At 37.7% G+C, this 23,183-nt stretch overlaps 5 protein-coding genes across 7 annotated transcripts; 4 read left to right on the top strand and 1 right to left on the bottom strand.

Moving 5' to 3' along the window:
• The first annotated feature begins 267 nt into the window (after positions 1–267).
• LOC17893734 (increased DNA methylation 1) lies at positions 268–6,550 on the top strand. 2 transcript variants are annotated; one of them, XM_006296790.2, is made up of 9 exons: positions 268–618; positions 1,463–3,786; positions 4,078–4,195; positions 4,493–4,575; positions 4,743–4,984; positions 5,180–5,266; positions 5,416–5,515; positions 5,719–5,920; positions 6,013–6,550. In XM_006296790.2, the coding sequence occupies exons 2-9, from the start codon at positions 1,516–1,518 to the stop codon at positions 6,477–6,479; spliced, it is 3,570 nt and encodes a 1,189-aa protein (XP_006296852.1). In that variant the 5' UTR covers positions 268–618; positions 1,463–1,515; the 3' UTR covers positions 6,480–6,550. The 2 variants fall into 2 exon arrangements, with proteins under 2 accessions (XP_006296852.1, XP_006296851.1); XM_006296789.2 differs by having other exon boundaries at positions 268–716.
• An 81-nt stretch (positions 6,551–6,631) lies between these two features.
• On the top strand, positions 6,632–7,469 carry LOC17891020. The gene has a single exon (XM_006299597.2). The coding sequence runs from the start codon at positions 6,709–6,711 to the stop codon at positions 7,369–7,371; it is 663 nt and encodes a 220-aa protein (XP_006299659.1). The 5' UTR covers positions 6,632–6,708; the 3' UTR covers positions 7,372–7,469.
• Positions 7,470–8,327: 858 nt separating this feature from the next.
• Positions 8,328–10,383, top strand: LOC17891817 (probable beta-1,3-galactosyltransferase 13). Its single transcript, XM_006297984.2, has 7 exons — positions 8,328–8,842; positions 9,092–9,244; positions 9,334–9,416; positions 9,506–9,605; positions 9,745–9,858; positions 10,016–10,158; positions 10,266–10,383. The coding sequence occupies exons 1-7, from the start codon at positions 8,484–8,486 to the stop codon at positions 10,355–10,357; spliced, it is 1,044 nt and encodes a 347-aa protein (XP_006298046.1). The 5' UTR covers positions 8,328–8,483; the 3' UTR covers positions 10,358–10,383.
• Positions 10,384–12,846: 2,463 nt separating this feature from the next.
• LOC17890830 (TPR repeat-containing thioredoxin TTL2) lies at positions 12,847–16,158 on the top strand. Its single transcript, XM_023786224.1, has 7 exons — positions 12,847–14,200; positions 14,279–14,474; positions 14,616–14,800; positions 14,889–15,222; positions 15,293–15,497; positions 15,576–15,682; positions 15,767–16,158. Exons 1-7 carry the CDS (start codon positions 13,164–13,166, stop codon positions 15,917–15,919), a joined length of 2,217 nt encoding a protein of 738 aa, XP_023641992.1. The 5' UTR covers positions 12,847–13,163; the 3' UTR covers positions 15,920–16,158.
• Positions 16,159–16,631: 473 nt separating this feature from the next.
• Positions 16,632–21,216, bottom strand: LOC17893851 (phosphoenolpyruvate carboxylase 3). 2 transcript variants are annotated; one of them, XM_023786107.1, is made up of 11 exons: positions 21,070–21,216; positions 20,703–20,918; positions 20,037–20,431; positions 19,859–19,943; positions 19,549–19,771; positions 19,357–19,460; positions 19,183–19,273; positions 18,908–19,062; positions 17,744–18,745; positions 17,274–17,660; positions 16,632–17,187 (listed from the first exon to the last, which is right to left on the bottom strand). In XM_023786107.1, exons 2-11 carry the CDS (start codon positions 20,868–20,870, stop codon positions 16,891–16,893), a joined length of 2,907 nt encoding a protein of 968 aa, XP_023641875.1. In that variant the 5' UTR covers positions 20,871–20,918; positions 21,070–21,216; the 3' UTR covers positions 16,632–16,890. The 2 variants fall into 2 exon arrangements, with proteins under 2 accessions (XP_023641875.1, XP_006296907.1); XM_006296845.2 differs by lacking the exon at positions 21,070–21,216 and having other exon boundaries at positions 20,703–21,025.
• Positions 21,217–23,183: the final 1,967 nt, after the last annotated feature.

Genomic DNA, 23,183 nt, shown 5'->3' with positions numbered 1-23,183 from the left:
AACTTGAGAATTGAAGAACAAAACATGAATCTGTGTGTTTAATTCTTGTAATTAATCTTAATATTAAGCACTTTATAAACCGCTGGTCCGTTGTCAAGAGAGGAGACAGAATCTTAAGGAGTAAAAAATGAAGATGGCTTTTTCCGTAAAATTGAATGAAATAAAAAGATTAAAAAAAAATATGAAGATGCCTTTTTTGGTGTGGTGACAGCACACAAATAGGAAAAAAAAAGAAATAGGAAAAAGAAAACGAGAGAGAGAGAGAAATAGCCAATGGTGAGTACATACACTGCACAAAGTGATAGAGAGGGCAGCTTCAGGGGTTAAAAAATTCGTCAAAACTTTTGATGAATTTTTGAGATTTAGCACCGAATCAGAATTGGGTTTCTTCCAAAATTATAGAAAAGAGAAAGCAATCTGTTCTTCTTTGTGGTAGGCGTGTGTGAGCGAGAGAGAGAGAGTGAGATCAAGGAGACAAAGAGAGAGAGTGTGTGTGCGCGAGAGTGCAGAGAACGTGAAATGAAATGAAAATGCGTTTCCCACTTGCGGAATGAGAGAGAGAGAGAGAGAGATGATGGGGTTTGGAGTTGTGTTTTCTGAGGATAAGGGCGAAATGAGGTTAGTTCACTGAGATTTCCCCACTCTTTGAAGAAGCAAAGCATATGTCCGATTTCTCAATTTCGTTTTTGCTGCTCGAATCCCTTCTGCATGCTCTGGTAATTTCATGCATTTCCCCTTTTTTGAGCTTTCTTTTGGATGTAATTTGACAGTATAACATTTCAATTTCATTAAAATTTTGTTCTCTGTCGGGGTTTGCTTTTAGGCTTCCAAAGTTTTTGGCCGTTCTCTTGGATCTCTGATTTTGAGCTTGTTTTAATCCATGTTGTTGCGCTTGTGGGTTATGTGTTTTTGATTTACCTTGTTTACATAATTCTCGTCTTTTTCCTCATTTCTTTTCCTTTGATTTGAGAAGCTGATGTCTGATTTTGCATTTTGTCCTGGAGAAACTTAAACGCAATTTTTGGGCTTCTGTGTCGGTTTTCGTATATCTATGGAGTGATAGTTGTAATCACTTATGTTATAGATTGGTTTATACTTTATACATGAAAATTTCATTCTCTCTACTATCCTTCACCTAAATTGTGAAATGATTCTGTTTGATGCTTGATTCCTTAACTTAAACCACATTTCATGCTTGCATTTGCCTTGTTAATATACCCATGTTGTAGAGAGTTTGAAAGCCTACAATGTCACAAAATATGAGAATTAGTTATCCCCTTTTGCTTCCATTTCTAGTTTTTCTATCTTTGTTGCTCTATCTTAGTCAGAGATATAAAAAGTGCAGCTGTACTTCCCGTCTTATATTTGTCTTTTTGGATACTTGCATAACACAAGTAGGAAAATTAAAGTAAATGTATAATTTGAATTTGTAATAATCATTATTTTTTTCTAAAAATTTCAGGTATCTATTTTCCTTTTAAGTTAAGGTGAAGCGGAATGTGCAGTTAGTTTGTAATGATGCTTGGCGGAGCTGAGATTGAGATGTTTGGAGGTGACTGCTTTGAAGGGTCATATGAGGATCATAAGATATTCAGAGAAGTTTTCTTTGGAACTGATCCTGAAAATACTACTAAAAGATGCCTGGTTACTGGAGTCATTAACTTCGAGTGTGATTCCACTAAGAATGTCAATTCCTCTCTGAGTTCCAACAATGACAATTCTGTGATAACAAGTGGATATCTAGAAGGTTTTGAGGCATCTGCTTCAAAAGATGGTTCAGACTTTAACAACAGAGCTAAGAGAGTGAAGCTTTCCGGTAATAAGCATTTGGATGTGAGGGACGAAAAGGGGTCGGCTTTGAATGGTTTTCCAAATTCGGATATTGCTAGAGAAACAGTACCTCTTCATTTAGTTGAATCATCTAATAGTGGTGTTTTAACTAGCTCATATTTGCTAAAGCAAAGCATAGAAAAAGGAAGAGAAGTTTATCTGGGTGGCATTGTCTCAGAAAGATTCAAGTCACAAAACTTGGACAGGTCCGATGGAAAGGAATTTAAAGCAATTGCCTCTCCTGTTTCTCAGGAGAGCTTCGCAACCAGAATGATCTGTGCAGGTGCTTCTACTCCTCATAGTGAGAAACAAGCCTTCTCACTGCAGCTGAACAATGGATCTAAAGTATCTCCTAATGAGTTAGTTATGTCTCAAACCTGTCTAAAGATTGATCCTAAAGAGGATCCCCGTCCTCTTCTCTACAAATATGCCTGTAAGTTGCTAAATGCTGCCAGATGGAAGATCGAGAAGCGCGCAAGATCAGGTAGGAAATACCTAGAAACTTTTTACATATCGCCAGAGGGACGGAGATTTCGTGAATTTGGGTCAGCTTGGAAATCGTTGGGTCGGATCCTATTAGCTGATCATAAGTTAATGGATACTAGTACTAAGAAATGGACCGGTATCAATGACTTCTGGTCTGATCTCTCTCTTACACTGCTGGACATCGAGGAGAACATGAAAAATATAAATCTTGCTAACACACGGGCACTTTGGTGGAGTGCCTTAGAGCCTTTTGTGATTGCTGTCTTCATTTCTAAGCAAGTTGGATCTTTAAGAAGAGGAAATAAAGTCGAAGTTGCAAGGAATACAGTTATTGATAAGTTCAAGAAAGATGATGCAACTTGTTTGAACATGATTTCAGGCTGTCCTGAAAGTGTGCTGACTTTATCTGAAGGTAGCCATCTTGTTTGTGACGTGGATGCTAGCCAAGAGATTCATTCAGATCTTGAGGTGCAAACTAAAATTGTCCGTCGAAAGGTTTCTACAGGACTAGAGAGGCAGAACATAATTGGTAAGGAAATCTCTGGGGCTGATGAGCAGGAGGTTAGCAAGGGAGTTGTAGCTTCAAAATTGATAGCAGAAGACATGCTTGAAAGTGTGATGAGAAAGAAGTTACACAGAAGATCCAAAAAAATATCGGACATCAAACTAGCTCCCTTGGACCAACATGATTCACTAGATTCTAATTCCCTCGACAACCTTGAAGGCCAGGATAAAGAGATGGGCAGCATTCATCTCATCTCAAAGAGAAGTCGGGATGAAAGGTTGAGGAATGAGAAGATGAAGAATTCATTTTGCAATTCAAAGAAAGGAAGAAAGAAAGCTAGGAAGCACTATTCTCAAGATGATGACCTTATGGTGTCGTCAGTAATCAGAAAGAAAGGTAAGGTTTGGAGATCAAGCCAGAAAAAGAAAACCCATAAACCAAAGGCTAGAACAAAAAAAAGAAACAATAAAGGAGGGTGCAGGCTGCTTCCCCGAAGCACAAGCAATGCGGAAAATCAAAATTTTCAAGGAAATTGGTCTATTTTGGGTCCAAGAACTGTCTTATCATGGTTGATAGCTACCAAAGTAATTTCTAGGGACGAAGTAATCCAGTTACGAGATCCAGATGATGATACTGTGGTAAAAACAGGCCTGGTAACTAAAGATGGAGTGGTTTGTACATGTTGCAACAGGACTGTATCACTTTCTGAATTCAAGAACCATGCTGGATTTAATCAGAACTGTCCATGTCTGAATCTTTTCATGGGGTCGGGAAAGCCTTTCGCTTCATGTCAGCTGGAAGCTTGGTCTGCTGAGTATAGGGCGCGAAGAACTGGATGGAGATCAGTGGAAGCTTCTGACGATGATCCAAATGATGATTCTTGTGGAGTTTGTGGTGATGGAGGTGAGCTGATCTGCTGTGATAATTGTCCATCGACCTTCCATCAGGCTTGCTTATCAATGCAGGTATTGTTTGGCTCATTCCAGGGTATAATTTACATTTTGGCTATTATTCGTCCCAGTAATTAACTCTTTGCAAAACATACACGTGGGGTGAAACTTCTCCAGTTGATATTTGCTCAAACATCCACGTGGGGTGAAACTTCTTGGCTGATTCTGTAATATTTACTGATTCAACTCTAGTAACTTACATGGTATTAATAACTAGGTTTTTTTTTCCCTTACTAGAACTTTATCCTCAGCAAATTGCTACCCTCTAAAGAGATTGGCTGTATAACGTTTGCTTTTTCTACCCAGATGCTCCCTGAAGGAAGTTGGTATTGCTCGAGCTGCACATGTTGGATATGCAGCGAGTTGGTCAGTGATAATGCTGAACGCTCTCAGGATTTCAAATGTTCCCAATGTGCGCATAAATGTAATCATCTACCGCACGCCATCTCTTAGAAATTATTATTTAATTCTTTATTACATGAAAAGAAAACCTCTAATTTGAATTTTCTTCTATCATGGCTCACTGAGATTTTATCATGATTGATGTCATTGTTCATCAATTACAGTTGTAGATGTTGATTTATCTGTCATTCTCAGCACTTTTGCAATTTTCCTTCTTTAGTAATTGACGCTTTGTAAAACTCACTTTTGGAGTTATGCCTCTCTCTTATTTTGGTTTGAAATCCACTTCGGCTGATGATTGTTACTTTTATGTTATCAGATCATGGAATATGTTTGCAAGGGGCAAGTAAACGGAGAAAACTTTTTCCAGAAACCTACTTCTGTGGTAAAGGTTGCGAGAAGGTATTAAGCATGCCTAGTCTCTGTGAATAACTTCCAAGTACATTTTAGATTGACGATGAGAATGATATATATTTCGTGCTCTTGGGCTCTCTGACATGTAACAAAGGAAGATGTTACAGCTGCTTAACAACTTTCTAGGTTCTCATTAAGTAGCTTGTGTAATTCAGGTGTACACTGGTCTCAGTTCTCGTGTCGGGGTCATTAACCCTAGTGCTGATGGTCTGTCTTGGTCAATTCTGAAATGTTTTCAAGAAGATGGGAGTGTTCATTCTGCCCGAAGAATAGCGCTGAAGGCTGAATGCAACTCGAAGTTAGCTGTTGCCTTATCAATTATGGAGGAAAGCTTTCAGTCTATGGTAGATCCAAGAACTGGTATTGACATGATACCTCATGTGCTATACAACTGGGGGTAACGTCCTTTTTATCTTTAGCTTGCAAACTTTGATTTCTCTTTGTTTCTTCTGTACCTTCAGTTCTGCTTTACGTCCTTTTTGTCTTTAGCTTGCAAACTTTGATTTTTGTTTGTTACTTCTGTACCTTTAGTTCTGCTTTTCATATTCATTGATTTGACTTACCTTTTTTGAATCTTTTGTTGCATGTAAAGGTCAAAATTTGCTCGCTTAGACTTTGATGGGTTTTACACAGTGGTTGTGGAGAAGGACGATGTGATGATCTCAGTAGCATCTATCAGGTTAGTATGATCTGTTTGGTATATCTTCTAGAATCCTCCAGGCAATGGAACGAAATTTGACTCTACCGGCAAATTGGATGCTTTGATTTATTCTTTCACTTCTATTCACTGAAACGAGTTACATATGAAACCCATTTTACTCTATCCAGGGTGCATGGAGTAACTATTGCAGAGATGCCTCTTGTAGCTACTTGCAGCAAATATCGCCGACAGGGGATGTGCAGAATACTTGTGGCTGCCATCGAAGAGGTACAATATTTAGAATGTATTCATGTGATTGTTCTCGAGGCTCGATCCACATTAATGATGTCTAAACTTAGTACAGTGATAGACATACAACACCCCCTCATATGCTGACCTTAATAATTTCGTAGCTCATATGATCTCTCTTCCATTCTTGTCTTGATTCCTTGGCTCTAAAAGATAAAAGTATTCATTGGTTTTGGCTGCAGATACTTATGTCTCTCAAAGTGGAGAAGCTTGTGGTAGCTGCATTGCCGAGTTTAGTGGATACTTGGACCCAAGGTTTTGGCTTTAAACCCATGGATGATGAAGAACGTGATGCTCTCAATAGAATAAACTTGATGGTCTTCCCTGGGACAATTCTGCTCAAGAAAACGCTCTACGAGAGCACAAACACCAACACTGTGAAAGGTAAATTCCACCCCTCTCTCTCTCTCTCTTTGTGTGTATATATATATATATATATTTACAGTGCACCCCATCGGATTCTTGCTCCTACACAGGCGTTTGTCTTTCTGAAGATCACAGTAAACCATCAAACAAAGAAGCAGATGTAGAGCCAGGCGTAGACAAAGCTGGTTTTCCCATGAATACCCAAATAGAGAGCTGTGATCAGATGGTTCCAGCAGGTTCTGATGAAGAGCCGGCCCCAGGCTTCCCCGTGCCACTTGGAGCCAAGGAAACAGAACCAACTTCAGAAACAGAGAACCGAAGCGGAGAGAGCAATGCAGATGATAGGCCAAATAAAACAACAATATCTATGGGAGAAGAAGAAGGTTTGCAGGAAGAGGTATCAAAGTTTTCAGAAGAAGGAAAAGAAATGGCAAGAGCTTCTTCTACCTCTGCAGCTTTAGAAGAAGTAAGTGATGTAGGAGTAGTAGTAGTAAATAATGTTAGTGATGACATGTTGCTTTGTTTCGATGAACAGCTTGACTCTGATAGCTCTGAAGAAGAAGAAAACTCGGAATAGTAGTATTAGACTAAAAAAAAACAACTATGACCGTTTTTTCACTACTATAATTTCTCTCGGTCACTTTGAAATCTTGAGTAATATAAGGAAACCGCATAAAAATAATGATCATCACCTAAAAGCGTGAATTAGGGGATTCTATTATATTAACTCTAATTTTCTTTTATCAACGTCCCACAAATTCTCACAACCCTAACAAAACCCCAAATCATCAAATTCCGGACAAACTATGGATTCCGATTCGTCCAATCCAGAACCGGACAGCCTCGTCTACCACCGGCCGATCTATAACGATGACGACGATCTCAGCAGAACCCAAAAGTTGATATTCCATTTCCATGTGGGTTACACTCTTGCTCCTGAAGTAGATTCAGACGGAGAAGATATAGATCTTCTCAACCCTGAAACTCAAAGCGTTGATCAAACCCTTGAGTTTGATAAAGATTTGCTTTTCAATGGAGACTGGGAGCAGATACAAGTCATCGTCTATGACATGATTGATTCGATTAATGCCCCTCGTTATAGTGAGGTTGTTTGGAAACTCACTAATGCCATCTTTGACTTGAAGAAGCGTGATGCCAACTTAAACGTGAAGGGGGTACATGTAGACATACATGTTATTGTGTGGTCGTTTCCTGATGTGGATGATGATGGTGTAGATGTGAGACTTGCGGTGGCTCCGGCGAGCGATGAGGCGGTGGTGCAACACTTGGAGACGGTGGTTGTTGAGAAGGAAAGCTGTTGTGTGATATGCATGGATAAGATCCTAGTTGGGTCGGATGTGGAGGCGGGTCGAATGCCGTGTTCGCATGTGTTTCACCGAACGTGTGGGGAGGAGTGGCTTAGGAGTAGTGGGATATGTCCTGTGTGTCGTGCCGTGTTCCCGTCCTAAGCGGTTTAAAAAGCCTTCTCTCTCCGTCTCAGCTATGTTAAGTGTTTACTACTTTTCGTTTATTACGTTTATTTTTTATGATCATTTATGCATGTAGTAGCAGTTGTTTATGAATGTTAACTTCTTAATGTTCAACACAATTTGATTCAACCAAGCTAGTTGTTTCATTGTTATTTTCTGTTTTAGTTCTTTCTTTTTCTTTTTCATATATTTGTTGCATTGCGTTTACAAGTACAATATAATCCATATAAACGTATTCAAAATTCGAAGAAACAATAGGACGAAGGACGAAGACATTGAAGAAGTACTGAAACTCATTTTTTTTTAAGATATATGAATATGAATATTGTTATAACGAATCCCCTGTAATTCAGTAAACTGCTATTGATTTATGTATATAATTAATTTGGTGGGATTTTAATTAACTTCGAAGATATTCTTCTGATTTTAAAAAGATTGTTAGAGATTTTATTAACCTAAATTAACAAATCTGGTAACTGTATTGGATTTTGAGTGGATATTGAAAGTGTATTCATTTCCAAATGTCTTGATAGAGAGATTAAAAAGTATAAGGAAACGGAACATTCTCTTTGTAATCAATACCATCTCTTACTAATTATGCCTACAACTCTTAAGAAGTGAACACACAGATATATATGTATACTTTTCACGCATTACCAAAAACGCTTTCACCTATCAATGGATGCAATTCTCGTTTAGTAGATTTGTTATTTTGTTTTTCATTGACAATACATTACTGATAATTAATGAGTGATTTCAATTTGTGTGGCTATTGACATTAATTAGTCTTCATATATTGGTCAAATTAATTAATTATTTGCCTAACTTGTGTTATCACTAATTTTAAAATTCCTTTTTTCCTAACCCTATGAATGTTCTTAAATTGTATCAATTCATAACTTTTTCATACATAAAAGTTAAAACATAGTAAAATAAAAACCCGGGCATCTTGAAAAGGATCCGACCCGAATCCGAAAATGTTGTCCTGAAGAAACGGAAAAAACGCGCCGTAGCTGGGCATTAACGACCGTTAACGAAAAACGCTTCGGAGAGATTGGATCCGCCGTAGCTGCTGGATCCGTTATTTAATCATGCCATCTTCTCCTAAGCTATTTCATGCGCGGCCATCATTCTTCACGCGCCGATCAACGCCTTTAATCGTCTTCACCTCTCTAGCTATCGGTCTTACCGGTTTCCTTTTCGGACTCTCGGCGATTCTTTTCCCGGGTCTCCGGTTATCCGGCCGGACCTGCCTCACCAGCTTGCCTCCGAAGACGGTGCGGGTCGTCTGGGATGTCGCTGGAAATAGCATCGTTAATGGAGCAGGCGGCCAAGTGAAGAGACACAAGGTGATGGGGTTCGTCGGAATCCAGACCGGGTTCAGATCAGCTGGTCGGAGACGAGCGCTCAGGAACACGTGGATGCCGTCCGATCCAGAAGGACTTCGACGGTACTGATTTCAAATTGATTCATTCACTGCTAGCTTTAGTTAGGGTGAATCAGTTTGTCACAAAAGGATTGAACTCATAAACTTAATTGGATAGGAATAGTGATCATTGATCTTAATCTTAAGTCTAGAAGACAGAATATAGCAATCTTCTGAATAGACATTCCTGATTTTTGAGACATTTATCTTCAATGCTTCATGATTCCTGGGGCTTTCTCTGTTTCACTGAAGAAAAACTACTGTTGTTGGCAGATTGGAAGAATCAACAGGATTGGCCATCAGGTTTATTATAGGCAAAACCAAAGATGATGCTAAAATGGCTGAGCTTAGAAGGGAAATCGCAGAGTACGATGATTTTGTACTGCTCGATATCGAGGAGGAGTACAGTAAGCTCCCCTACAAAACGTTAGTTAGAGACTAATACTTTTTCTATTCATATCCCATATGACATATGACATAAAAACTCTGATCCATGGTTTTATTTTTTTGTATAGTTTGGCCTTCTTCAAAGCTGCATACGCCCTATATGATTCAGAATTCTATGTCAAAGCTGATGATGATATATACTTGAGGCCAGGTAATTGATTGCATTCTCTGGTTTTGAAAATTAGTCTGTGTCTTCAGGAAAGTTCTGGATTTCGTAAGAGGTTGTTAATTCCTTCACAGATCGGTTGTCATTGCTGTTGGCTAAAGAGCGGAGTCACTCACAGACATACCTTGGATGCCTGAAAAAGGGTCCGGTTTTCACAGATCCAAAACTCAAATGGTAAGACGAAGAACAACTTATAATAAAGAACTAACAGAATCCGTAAACATTGTATTAAGATACGATTTTTGTGACACCTAATTATCTCTTGTGGTTCTGTGTACCTGAGAATTGCTGGAAATTGGTTGGATTTTTGTAGGTATGAACCTTTGGCTGATCTTCTCGGAAATGAGTACTTTCTTCATGCTTATGGCCCTATATATGCTCTTTCTGCTGATGTTGTCACAAGTTTGGTTGCCCTCAAGAAAAACAAGCAAGTTCTGTCTCTTCAATATTGATTTCTTTTGAATTTTCATCCGAGTAATATTTTTCTATAAGAACTTCATTTTCACTGTTAAAGAGGTCTCTGTTCCTCGATAGTTATTAGAGTCTATTTGTTTAACAAGGTGAGAAATTTTTTCAAACCACAGTTTCAGGATGTTTAGCAACGAGGATGTAACAATAGGTGCGTGGATGCTGGCAATGAACGTTAAACACGAGAACCTTCACACCCTTTGTGAACCAGAGTGCTCACCACACTCCATTGCTGTGTGGGATATACCAAAATGCTCAGGTTCATTTTTCTTCGTCCCAGTCTTAAGGAATAGATCTAAAGTTACTTCATATAAGCATTTCCACAACAAGTGATCACAATTTGGCTTGAATATGTTACTGCGGCAGGTCTTTGTAATCCAGAGAAAAGGATGTTGGAGCTTCACAAGCTAGATAGCTGCTCAAAGAGTCCAACCTTGCCATCAAATGATGATGAATGATCTACCCTATATATATATATATATATATATATATATATATATATATAGATCTTCTGTAATGATGCAAGATCCGAGGTGTACCAATTCATATATCTCTTTTTCTGACATGTCCGCCATTGAAGCTGCTTCATACAGATTGTGCAAGCCTCTCGGTTTTTCAGTTAGTCGGCTCTCTTCTCCCGCCGGAAATGTTAGAAAAGCTACGAGAAGTTGATCTCGCTTAAACAGCTTTAGGGTTCTGTTAAACTAGGGATAGCATTTTTTGTGTATAACAAGTTTTGTGTGATATCTTGTTGTACAAGTATAAGATTGAACTAATTGGAACTTCTTTAGTGATTAGTTACAAACTTACAGTATGAAACGATTAAGCGTCTCTTTCCGTAACTTATATTTTTTGTATCGTTTTGTTTTGTGCTATATGAGTTTTCAACAAGAGACTAGAACCGAACACTCTTTTTATATAAATTGTATATCTTCATATGAATCTTAAAAGGCTTTACACTAGAGGGATAGGTAAATGATTAGAGAAATAACACATTACCCTTAGTATTACGATTTGTTTCATTATTTGACAATAGCATAGCTGGCGTTAATTTGTCGTAAAGTCTTAAATCGATTTGTTACTAAAAGAAAAAGAAAAGTTATGTTACTTGTACGTGTGGGTATTTTTTTTCTTCATTGTATGTAAATCATAAGGAAGACTGAAATAATAGCATTTTTAGGTCTGCAAAAGGATAATAACTAAAATAGAAGAAGTAGCCTAAAATGTGGTCTAATATTATGGTTTTTACCCAGCAAAGACAGACAACGATATATATATCTTTGTTAAAAGCTGTCTTAAACGCCACAATCGTATAAATATATCAAAATCAAAAAACAAGAGAACCCACATCTTACAGTACTATTACTGCTGCCCAATAATTGATTATATGTCGTACCTCATGGCTCGGCTTAAACGATATGTATGCGAACAGAAAAAACTAGTCGTGGGTGATTGGTGAATGCATCGTTAGAATAAGCACCATTGTCTATTTTGATAAAAGAACAATACACGATGTGAAACACAGGTGTAATACATCTTAGCCAATTAAGGGAGTGCCTTTTTGTTAAAGAAATTAAGTGCGTGCTTACCAACTCTTTACTACAAAATCTCGACATATTAATTACAAATTTACAACCTCCGTTACGTTGTCTGATTGAAAGTAGGTCCATGAACCTATACCAACCAGGCTAAGATCTATGGTCTTGTCCAAAGGCAATGTATTTTAACGCATCTAATTAACAGCTGTAAGCCTGTAATTGTGCATAACTGCATATATCCAATATAGGATATTAGAATTCTAACAACACACATAATACAACAGATATATGTGTGTGCAACTGTGCATGCCATGTATTTGTTGTGTATACTATTGTGAATACTTCAACTCGGATCAGATTGCCTTCAAAGATCAATATAATCAAAATCTATTAAATCTAAACCAAACCAGAAGTTAAAACAGTAAAATGCGAGCCTTATGAAAGACATACTGTATATATATTAAAAAAAAATGTAAAATGAATGATTTGCATTATGAAGTATTTGAAACGTGTGGGCATATACCAAAAAAAAAAAGAGAAAACATGCGGATATACTGATCGATCCATCACTAAGATACATGACCAATACGTAGATGAAACGAATCTGCATGCGTCTAGCTTTTGTGAATAGCCATATATGCGTTACATATGTAAAGCACACACGTAGGTTTTCTATTATATTTTTATGCGTGTGTCAGTGCGTGTACATTTATATTTATATGTGTACTAAAGAAGTTGACAACTTTATTTAGTGTCGTAACTCGTAAGCTCTAAAGTAGTAAATGAAGAAAGAAAAACTTGTGAACAAAACCATATGTGTTTATATATGATTCGAGAGTTGTGAAGAAATTTAAAAGTATTAAAGACCAAATCGAAACCCGAAGTCAGCAGATTATTTAATACTAATACTTTAAGCTACTATTTTATTATGATAAAGACATTCCAATTTTATTCATGCAAAATAATCAGAGCCGATTTAATTACGAAGGTTCATGTTTCATAATTATATAGTAGTTGTAGTAGTAGTAGTGTTGCGCGGACATAGTCGTAGCGCAAGGCACGAGAAGGATTCAGTCAAGACTTTAAGATTTGAATATTGTTAAAATAGCTCAAACCAAAATCCTAAATTTATTCTCAAATCGCAAAATTTAGATCATAGTGACACTAGTTTTCATTTGACTAGGCAACAATCTTCTCAAAATTAATAATTTTTAATAGCAATTAAACAACAACTTTTTATATTCCTCACACAAACAAAAATGAATTTAATTTATCTGTACATTATAACATATACATTAAATTAATCTTAAATTTTTGTATTACGCAGTTTATTACACTTTAACGGAACAGAGAATAAAAATATAAAATACAAATATAACTTTAGATTATATCATTTTGTTTCACTCGCCCTTCGTCGTCTCCTACCTCTCCTCTGTTCTGAAACTTTTTTTTTCTCTCTCTCTCTATCTATGAGACAACAACAACAACATTCATTCATTTGCTTCATCCTTTGACATCGTTGAGATCCCCATATTTCCCTTCTCTCTCTCTCTCCTTTCTCATGCATTGTTCAGAACATATATGATCTCTCACTCTCTCTCTCTCTCTCTAAGGTCATTGCTCTGAATCTTCTTCCGGAGAGACACCATAAGGGAAATTTGGGGATTCATCATCGATCACTAACTTAAAGGTATCTCCTTTTATTCGTATTCCCGCTGAGACGAAAATGTTAAAGCCTCTTATACCGGAACCTGACTGCGTCGTCGATAAGCTCCGTGAAGATGATAAGCCAGATAGTATTATTAATGTGGATCATGGATCACCAATTACTCCGCTTCAGACTCGTTCGACCACTAGTAGTGGCAGTTGCAGTTCTAGCTCCTCTGGATCGGTAACGGGTCATGCTGGACATGCTCCGGTTTCGAGAAAATCAATTTCGGATCGGCCCATTTCGTCGGTGGACCAATCCTCTAAGTCGACCAATCCCTCTAAAGCTCGATCCTTTAAGTCTAACACACCCTCCGCCGCTAAATCTAATAGCACTCCCTCCGCCGCGCAAACAAAGTCGAGTATAAATGGCTCCGCCGCTCAATTTGGGTCTAGTAGCCCCGCCCGTGCTCAATCTCGTTCGAGCAGCCAAGTTGGCGTTAAAACAGGGTGCCCAAAGACCGCAACCGGGAATATGAGACCATCGAACTCTGTTTCGGGCACAACAAAACAATCTGGTAAAAGCTCTAGTGCGCTGCAACAGCATGTCAAAATACTTCCCGGCGGGAACCTTTTCCCGTCGGGGAAGGTACAGATTACAGGAATGACTCATGAGAAGCCGAAAAGCATGGTTCTTGCGCCAGGCCCTAAATCATACGGATACGGTAGCATAATCCCTGGAAACAATTTATCTCCGGTGAAGCCAACGAGGACGTCTGGCTCTTCTTCCTCTGTTTTGCCTTTAGCTATCCGTAGCTCTGGCGGTGTCCCCGACGCTGAGACACCGTGGAAGGTTGTTATCTATTCTTCGAATCCGGATGAAGTAAAGAGAATTGGAAACGAAATGTTTAAAAAAGGCTGTTTCACTGCGGCTTTGAAGATGTACGATCGAGCAATAGAGCTATCACCAAGTAATGCGACTTACCATAGCAACCGAGCAGCTGCATTGTCTAGTTTGGGTCAGATTGGTGAAGCTGTCAATGAGTGTGAAAAAGCTATTAAATTGGATCCAAAATTTGCAAGGGCTCATCACCGTTTAGCCTTATTGCTTCTTAGGTAAACTGAATTGCTTAAAGAATCTTGATAGATATTGGAAATCCTAATCAAATCTGAGTCTTCTTTATTTGGTTGCAGATTAGGTTATGTCGATAATGCAGGGATACACTTTTATTCAGTGGAAGAACCATCAGATCCCATGGTGGTGAGGATGCTTCAACAAGTAGATAGACACTTGAACAAATGCACATATGCAAGAAGACGAGGTGAATGGAATATTGTTTTGACAGAAGTAAGTGCAGCCATGGCGTCTGGAGCTGATTCTTCTCCTCAGGTACATAACTAACATTCTTGTATTAATCTGTGTTTCTTTTTTTTTTGGTAACATAAACAATCTGTGTTACTTTATGAAGAGTCATTAATTAAAACATTTTAAAGTGGTTTAAAGTATATTTTACTTAACTCAAATCTGCAGCTAGCTATGTGTAAAGTTGAAGCACTATTGAAACTCCTACGGCTTGATGATGCTCAAAGAGAACTAGAATTTGTCCCCAAAGTAGAACCATTCCCAGCCTCTTTCGCACAGACTCGGTTTTTCGATATGATATGTGAAGCTTACACATATTTTGTCAAATCTCAGATGGAGTTGGTTCTAGGGAGGTGAGATTTGTAGACATGTTGATTGATTGTTGTTTTATTGCAATGTCATGGGTACAAAGAATGAACAGAAAATGATGAATTCTTGCAGGTTTGAAAATGCAATTACAACTGCAGAAAAAGCTTCAGAGATCGATCCACATAACCATGAAGTTGAAATGTTGTATAGAAATATTAGATTAATTGTTAGGGCGCGTGATCGTGGTAACGATCTTTATGAATCAGAAAGATACACTGAAGCAAGCTCAGCTTATGCGGAAGGCCTTAAGTATGATCCATCCAATGCTACTCTATTATGTCGTAGAGCAGATTGTTTCTTTAAAGTTGGGATGTGGGAGAGCTCGATCGAAGATTGTAACCATGCATTGCTCATTCTACCGAGTTACACAATGTCTCGTCTTCAAAGGGCTGCTTCATATAGCAAGGTGAAACATATATGGTTTGAGTTAATTTTGGCTTTTCACTTGTTCTAAGTTTGTTTCTACGAAAATGTAGTTGGAAAGATGGGCTGAAGCAGTGAGAGACTATGAGACGTTAAGAAAGGAACTGCCTTATGACAAGGAAATTGCAGAATCTTTATTTCACGCTCAAGTTGCATTGAAGAAATCTCGCGGTGAAGTAGTTCTAAACATGGAGTTTGGAGGTGAAGTTGAGGAAATTTCTAGTCTTGAAGAGTTAAAAGCTGCATTGACCCGTCCTGGTATGTGATAATTTAAACAATAGCACTTACGCAGTCTGAGAGTTCCCTTTAGTAACTTGCTGTATACATCAATGGCAGGAGTTTCCATTGTACACTTTTTTAGAGCCTCTGATCCACAATGCAAGGAGATGTCTATGTTCATGGACGCATTATGTGTTCGTTACCCATCTTTACATTTCCTCAAGGTTAAAAACAACAAAAACTCCTATAAACATCTGTTTATGTAACCAGAGAAAAATTAAACTTACTTGTGAAATGTCTTTCTGTAGGTGGAGATTGTAAAATGTCCAGCAGTGGGTGATGCAGAGAGAGTGAGAGTTGTGCCAACATTCAAGATTTACAAACTTGGGATACGGATGAAGGAGATCGTGTGTCCTAGCAAGGAAGCACTGGAGAAAACAGTGAGGCACTATGGCCTTTAAGCAAACTCAAAACATGATAATGTCCATTTAAAAAGAGAAAAAAAGAAGATCACTTCTGATTTGATTCATTCATTTCTCTGTTAGGTTTAGGAGGAATCGAAAGAGAGATTAGTCCTGTGTACATAGAGAAAATTTTGGCTATTTAGGTGATGAAACCATATAAAATAAGCAGAGAGAGAACACCATTCATTCAATGTTGTCAACACATTTTTCCATCAATAAAAATTCTTCTTCTTATTGACCCTTTTACTTAATCAAGTAGTCCCTGACTTAGATCACTAGTATGAACGTCTTGGACAAAATTGATGGTTTAATAGATGATGATGATTTATGCTTGAAACACACACAATACAAGCCAAGATTGAGTGTTTTGCTTCTCTTAAAACAAGTGTGAAGCTTATCATCTCTTATTGTTTGGTTTTCCTCTCAAGAAAATGGCTACACCGGTGTGTGTGATTAACACTCGCCTGGTTTAAGTCTTAAGCAGTGTCATAGTGATAACTAACTGTACGCTATAATACATGCAGGCCAAATGTGAGCCGTGTGTCTTAAACAGCAAAACAAAACAATCGTGTCGTTTCCTCAACGCACCTCCCTTCTTTAACGGCACAGCTCTATTAACATGCCTGCTGTTTCAGGGACCACATTCAGACTTTAGACGACGTGCAATTTATACGTATTAACAAATGTAAATCGTTCTGAGACAGAGAGCAGTAGCAAAACGACAAAAGAAGGTAAACATTAAGATTCACTGTCTCTGTTTTTGTTTCCACACAGAGCAGTGTTAGGTTTTCATACAATCGAAGATTAGGACTTTAACGGTGGATACATAAAGTAAACTGTAATCCAACCGTAATAACTCATTATTTTTTGGATTCTATAAAGACATTATTTAAAAGGGCAAATAGAAAAAAAAAAAAAAAAAAAAAGGAGAAAATCAAAGTTTTGTTTTCTCTCACTGGCTCACTCACTTAACCGGTGTTTTGCAATCCTGCGGCGATACCCTTCATGGTTAAGATGAGTGTGTCCTCAAGTCCTGGCGCGTATTCACTCGTTGGGTTAAGCTTGACGAGCTCTTGTGCTGACTTGCTTGATTGCATGATCTCTTTGGAAATGTGTGGTCGCAGGGTCACATTGTAGTTTGGATCACGGATCCTCTTCAATGTGTACGCTTGGCAAACGTTGAGGGTCGTAATGTAAGAGTCACGCAGCCTCAGTCTCTGTTTCAAGTAAGGGTCTCCTTCAAGAAGATCTCTATGTCCAGCAGTCTGCAACAACGAGATTTTTAGTCAGTGGCATTGCAAGAAATAAACCGTAATGAATACGAAACAGAGGACTCTGCTTTTTGTTATACCTGGAGGACGAGGTTCTTGGTTTCTTCAAAGTTGGCTCTGAGTTTCTCTCCAAAAGCCCATAAATCTTCTGAGACAAGAAGTTTGTCGTACAAAGCAGCAATCCCGGGGTCTCCCTTGGCGAACACCATTTCAATTAGATCAATGGTGACTCGGAAAAATGGCCAGTTCTTGTACATATCTTGCAGCATGTGGAGGTTTCGCACATCTTTCTTAATCGCAAACCTAAAAGCTGCTCCGAAACCTAACCATACGGGAAGATGAAATCTTGTTTGCGTCCATGCAAAAATCCATGGGATTGCACGGAGAGATTCAATCCCACCGCTTGGTTTCCGCTTTGAAGGTCTACTTCCAATGTTCATACGTCCATACTCCAGCTCCGGAGTAGCCTAGAAACCAAACCAATGGTTTAAGGTACTTAAAACACATAAAAAGTTTGGTGATTTTTGAACTGATGTGAATGAATACTTACCAGGCGGAAGTACTCGACAAATCGAGGTTCTTGGAAAACAACAGATCGGTATTCCTCAGTTGCAACAACCGCCATTTCATCCAGCAAAGCACGCCATTCAGGTTTTGGTGAAATTGGAGGGTTCATTCCGTGCTCTAAAGTTGCAGCTGTGAAACGCTGAAGTGTTCTAAAGCATAAATGTTCCTCTCCAAATGATTGCTCAATGACTTCACCCTGAACTGTGACTCGAAGAGAGCCATTAACTGTATCCGGCGGCTGAGACAATATAGCAAGATGAGTGGGACCACCTCCTCTTCCGACTGTGCCACCACGGCCATGGAACATTGTCAGCTTCACTCCATATTCCTTAGCAACCTTCACAAGCTCTTCTTGAGCTTTGTATAGCTCCCAAGCAGCTGAGAGACGTCCTGCATCTTTGCCTGAATCTGAGTAACCGATCATAACCTCTTGTTTACCGTTAATACGGTTTTTGTACCAGTCAATAGAAAAGAGTCTAGCAACGGCTGCAGGAGCTGCTTCAAGATCAGCTAGCTTCTCAAAGAGTGGAACAACTCTAAGTGGCTTTTTCACATGGCATTCACGCTGCAAAAGCTCAACCGCAAGCACATCACTAGGTGAAGTTGCCATAGATATAATGTAAGCTCCAAAACAGTCTGAAGGAAGCTCAGATATGACTTTGAATGTGTCGAGGACATCAGCAATTTCTTCGGTTTTGGGAAGATCAGGTCCGAAAAGTGGACGCTTTCCACTTAGTTCAGCTAGAAGCCATTCCTGTCGGCCTTCTTCAGACCAGTCTCTATAGGAGGAACCGATGCCCAAATGCTTGGTGATAGCATCCAAGACATCTGTGTGGCGTTCAGACTCTTGCCTAATGTCAACTCTCACAAGGGAGAGTCCAAAGGTAGAGACTTGCCTCAAGAAATCAAGAAGGCTTCCATCAGCTATTGGGCGGTCACCACATGAACAAAGTGAACGGTAACAGAGCTCAAGAGGCTCCAAGAACTGTGTAAATAGAAGAGTAAACACAAATTGAACTCCGTAAATATATCTAGGGAAACAAGTGTGAAGCTGGGAATTAATAGAGAATATAATGACAAGAACTAAACAGGTTCTTAAAATCATGCAACAATTTAGTACAGAAACAATATTCAGTAGGTTGCTTACCTGTTCCACATTGGTGAAAGTAGCTTCTTCAGGAATGTCAGAGATTCCGTTACTCAGCAATTGACGAGAGCGCTCACGTGTGTGATACAGTTTATCCCTCACATCACCAAGAATCACACGATATGGCTCAGTTGGAGGAATTGTCTTCCAAAATTCTGCATTGAGTTAAACAAAAAAAATATATAACTTAAGAATGCAAAAGCAACACCATTGTATACTTGCAGTATGTGTTTCTTTTTCAATCTTGCAAGAAGAAAATCTCTAAACATTCGAACCTATGTAGTGTTTTGCTGCATCTTTCCTTGAGTTCCTGTGGAGTTCATCAGCCCGGGCACGGAACTCATCAGTGCAACGCCACATAGACAACTGCCAAGAAGAACACGAATGAATCAAGATAATTTTAAAGAAGGCAGACCTGCAAATGAGTACATGTAAAAAGAGATAAGAACCTCAAACATCAGGTTCTCGATTTGGTTATAATAGAGATTTGCAGCCATCATTCTAGCCAACAGGCACACATCTCTGGTGACCTCAGGTGTAACCCTCGGATTACCTGAAATTCAGGTAAGTCATATTAGAGGGTGAGCAAAAGGAAACAAGAGAAAGATTTGTTTGTCAGTGATCTGAAAAAACGCATGTACCATCACGATCACCGCCCATCCATGAAGAGAATTGGATCAATGGGGCATTGTAAGGGACACGTTCATCAATCCCAATGTTTTTCAGAGCTGTATCCACACGACGCAAGAACTTGGGGACACCATTCCAAATTGTCTCGTGGAAATAACTCATTCCAGCTCTCATTTCATCTTGTGGGGTTGGAGGTGTTCTTCTAATCTCATCGGTACGGAATGCAGCTTGAATCTAAACAAGACGGGAGAGTTTTAAAGGTCAGTCTTATGAAAACATATCAAATCAAAATGGTATAATCAAAAGAGGTTGAGTTCTTACCTCTCTTTGCAGAGACTCATCGAGCTCCTGCTTGTCATCAGGAGTAATGTCCTTTGCATACAGTTGGGCAAGACAGTCTCTTATCCTGAGAAAGCATTTAAGGTCAATACAAAAGCAAAAAAAAAAAGAGAGCTATCCAACTCTCTCGAGAAAACAGACAGCAAATGTCAAATCTAACCTCCCATGCTTTTGAAGCAATGATCTACGCACAGACTGAGTAGGATGAGCAGTCAAAACCAAATCCACAGTCTGATTCTTCAGGGCATCAAATATCTCTTCAGGAGACTTGCCAAGATCAGAAACGAGTCTCTTGAACGTCTCTTCGATATCGGATTCAGTAGTTGCAGAGCTCTCATCAACGAAATCACCCTTCTTGAGCTTCTTGATCCTGCGGCGGTGAGCAATCTGCACCTCTTCAGCCAAGTTGGCTAAGTTAAGCATGTGAGAGAAAGCCTTGGAGATAACAATGGAGTCACCAGGATCCAAACTCGTTAGAACACTCCCTAGTTCCTCAAGCTTCTTAGGTTCACGCTTCCCTTCATACTCAGCAGAAAGCTCGTATAGCTCTTGAACCTGTGCACAAGACCATTTTTATCAATTCACCTATAAATCAAAACAGAACCCAAAAACAAAAAAAGGATTCCATTTGACAAGTAACTTGCAGATCACATAACGAGAAGATTCAGATACACCAAAACAATTCCAATACATAACTCACACGTCAATCGAATCAGAATCAACGTATACACAGTCTCTGCTAAATCCACTATTAACGAGTAAAACCAATAAGCGGAACAAAGATGAGATTTTTAGGATCTCAAGCAAATGGGTAATGGATTGGTACCGTTTCACGGAGATCCTCGCCGTGTAAATCCTGGAGAATGTCGAGAAAACGATCGAGGAGAAGAGCATCATACTCAATAAGCTTATCGTCTTCACTGACTTTAGCAGGAACAAGTTGCCGAAGCTGAGCATCAATCGATGCCATCTTCTCTACGTTCCGACCCGCCATTATTGCCGATCAAATCAAAAATCTCCACCCACCACCCTCTGAGTTCTTCTGTGATCATACCATATCAAATCAAATAATTAAATCGACAAAAGCAGGAAAAAAAAAACTGTTGGCAACTGACTCAAAATTCGCCGAAAAAACAGAGGATTTGGTAAACTGGCTCCGGAAAAAATTATCAATTGATTTGATTTTGACAAACCTGAATTAAAAATAAGAAATCTGCGGAGAGTACGGGACCAAAGCAAAACGATGTTTGTCAGAAACTCAGAAGAAGCTAAACCTGATTCGGTAAAAAGAAAAAAGTTTTGCTTTTTATATTTTGGAGATGAAGGAATCAGATTCAGAGATGAAGGCGAATGAGAAAGCAGAGTAGGAGTATATATAGACGAGCAAGTGCGTTACACTGTGAAAGGCATGAGATTTGATGCATGCGCGCTTTGTTTATGTGGTTTTTTTTAACTCTTTCTTTTTTTCATTATATTTATTTCCTATTTCTGAAATATTTTATCTATTTTTGTATCATCAAATGAAGTAAAAAAAATTGATATATTTGGCAAATCCATCGTATTTAATTGCACAAACGAATAATACTTAGGGATATTCTTTTAAAATTTTACAAAAAATAACATTATAAAAATTGATAAAAATTAAAATGTATATATAGTAACAAAATAATAAGAATCTTTTTCATTAATTCCATTCAAGCTTTTCATATGGTGTAGATTTTATTATCGTTGAGTAAGAAAATGAAATTTTAGACGTAGACTCATAGTGATTCAATTGATTATGTGGACTGAAGATATTAAAGCATTCAAGAACACACATTTTGAATTTTGAAGTTTTGAGTGGTCAAAGATTTTCATTTCTTTAATTGTAACAGATGAGATCATTATGGAATTACCTGTAAGTGGATTTTGGTAAAATAGATAAATAGTAATACATAATCGTGTTTAGCTGATAAAGAAAAGAACCAAAAAAAAAAATACAGGATCGTGTGAGCTCGTGCATGCATTTTTGTATAGGCAAAATATCTCTGACTTACCCTAACTTTCACATACGATCAATCTATTTTTAAAAATCTTTTAGATCTTTATTTCTTTTCCCAAACCTTTATTTGTAAAAAAAACAGCTTATTACTTGATTTGCTACTTATATATATATATATATATATAAACTTTTTTTTTTGTCATCATATATATAAACTATAAAGATTATATGCTTTTTACTGGTCAGATAATGCCGAAGACTTGTATATAAATAGCATCAATTTTTTTACATGATAATACTATATAATTTAGTACAATAATAAGAATTATAGATGGTTATCAAAGGGGTATTCGAATCACTGAGTACGTCATTATAAATATGTAACTCAAGTCAACCAAGTTTGTGATCTCTTGTTTAAAAAAATATGCATTGAGCTTTGTGATTTGTATCGCCTTCGTGGCTTCTTTTGTCTATGATCTGTTCGAATATTCGATTCAATTCTGATTCATTTTCTTCGCAGTATCCCCACTTAATTAAAAAAAAAAAAATACATTGATTACGTTGCAAATTTATAAAAAAAAATGCCGTTTCAAACTATCGAAATATTAGAGTTAAGCCTGTCAAATATTTTGGAATATAGTAACTAAACTCTATATATACGTTTATGATTACTAAAATTAGATTAGAAAAATGGCTCTTGGGTAGACTGATTCGTTTAAAAGCATTAGCATTGACCCTTTTGTATCTCTTAAATAGCTTTTTAAAAAACAAATCATGCCGTCTTCTTAATTTTGAAATCTAGCAATAATGCAGAATTAATTATAACTAAAACCTTAGTAGTTTATAGATCGCTTTATGGAGAACTAATTAACAAAGTTCAATAATTGGATAATATATTGGATGAATGATGCTAGCTACATTATTATAAAGGGGGTTTTGATTTTAAAGGATGTTTTTTTAAAAATTTGTTTTTTTATGCTTTCTGCGATAAATTGTCAGTTATACCTAAATTACCCTTTTAAATAAATAAAATTAATTTTTAATTAATTTTTAAATTAAAACATATCAACAATTAAAGATTAATAAGATTTAATGTTAAACAAAAGAGTTTTGGATGAAAGTATGTTGATTTTGATATTGAAAAAATCATTCTGCAATATTTAGAATACATCTTCTGTATTCTAAATATTTTAGATTATGAATTCTGCACACTCTACATGTTCTAAAAATTGTAGATTACAAATTCTTCGCATTGCACTTGTTCTGAAAATTTTAGAATATATATATCTTCTAAAAAAATTAGAACTCAGGTTTGGTTGGTGTTCT

The sequence above is a fragment of the Capsella rubella genome, unplaced genomic scaffold (genome assembly GCF_000375325.1).
Source record: "Capsella rubella cultivar Monte Gargano unplaced genomic scaffold, Caprub1_0 scaffold_3, whole genome shotgun sequence".
NCBI lineage: Eukaryota > Viridiplantae > Streptophyta > Magnoliopsida > Brassicales > Brassicaceae > Capsella > Capsella rubella.
Note: the sequence above shows the minus strand (reverse complement) of the source record. Positions and strands in the feature narration are given on the sequence as shown.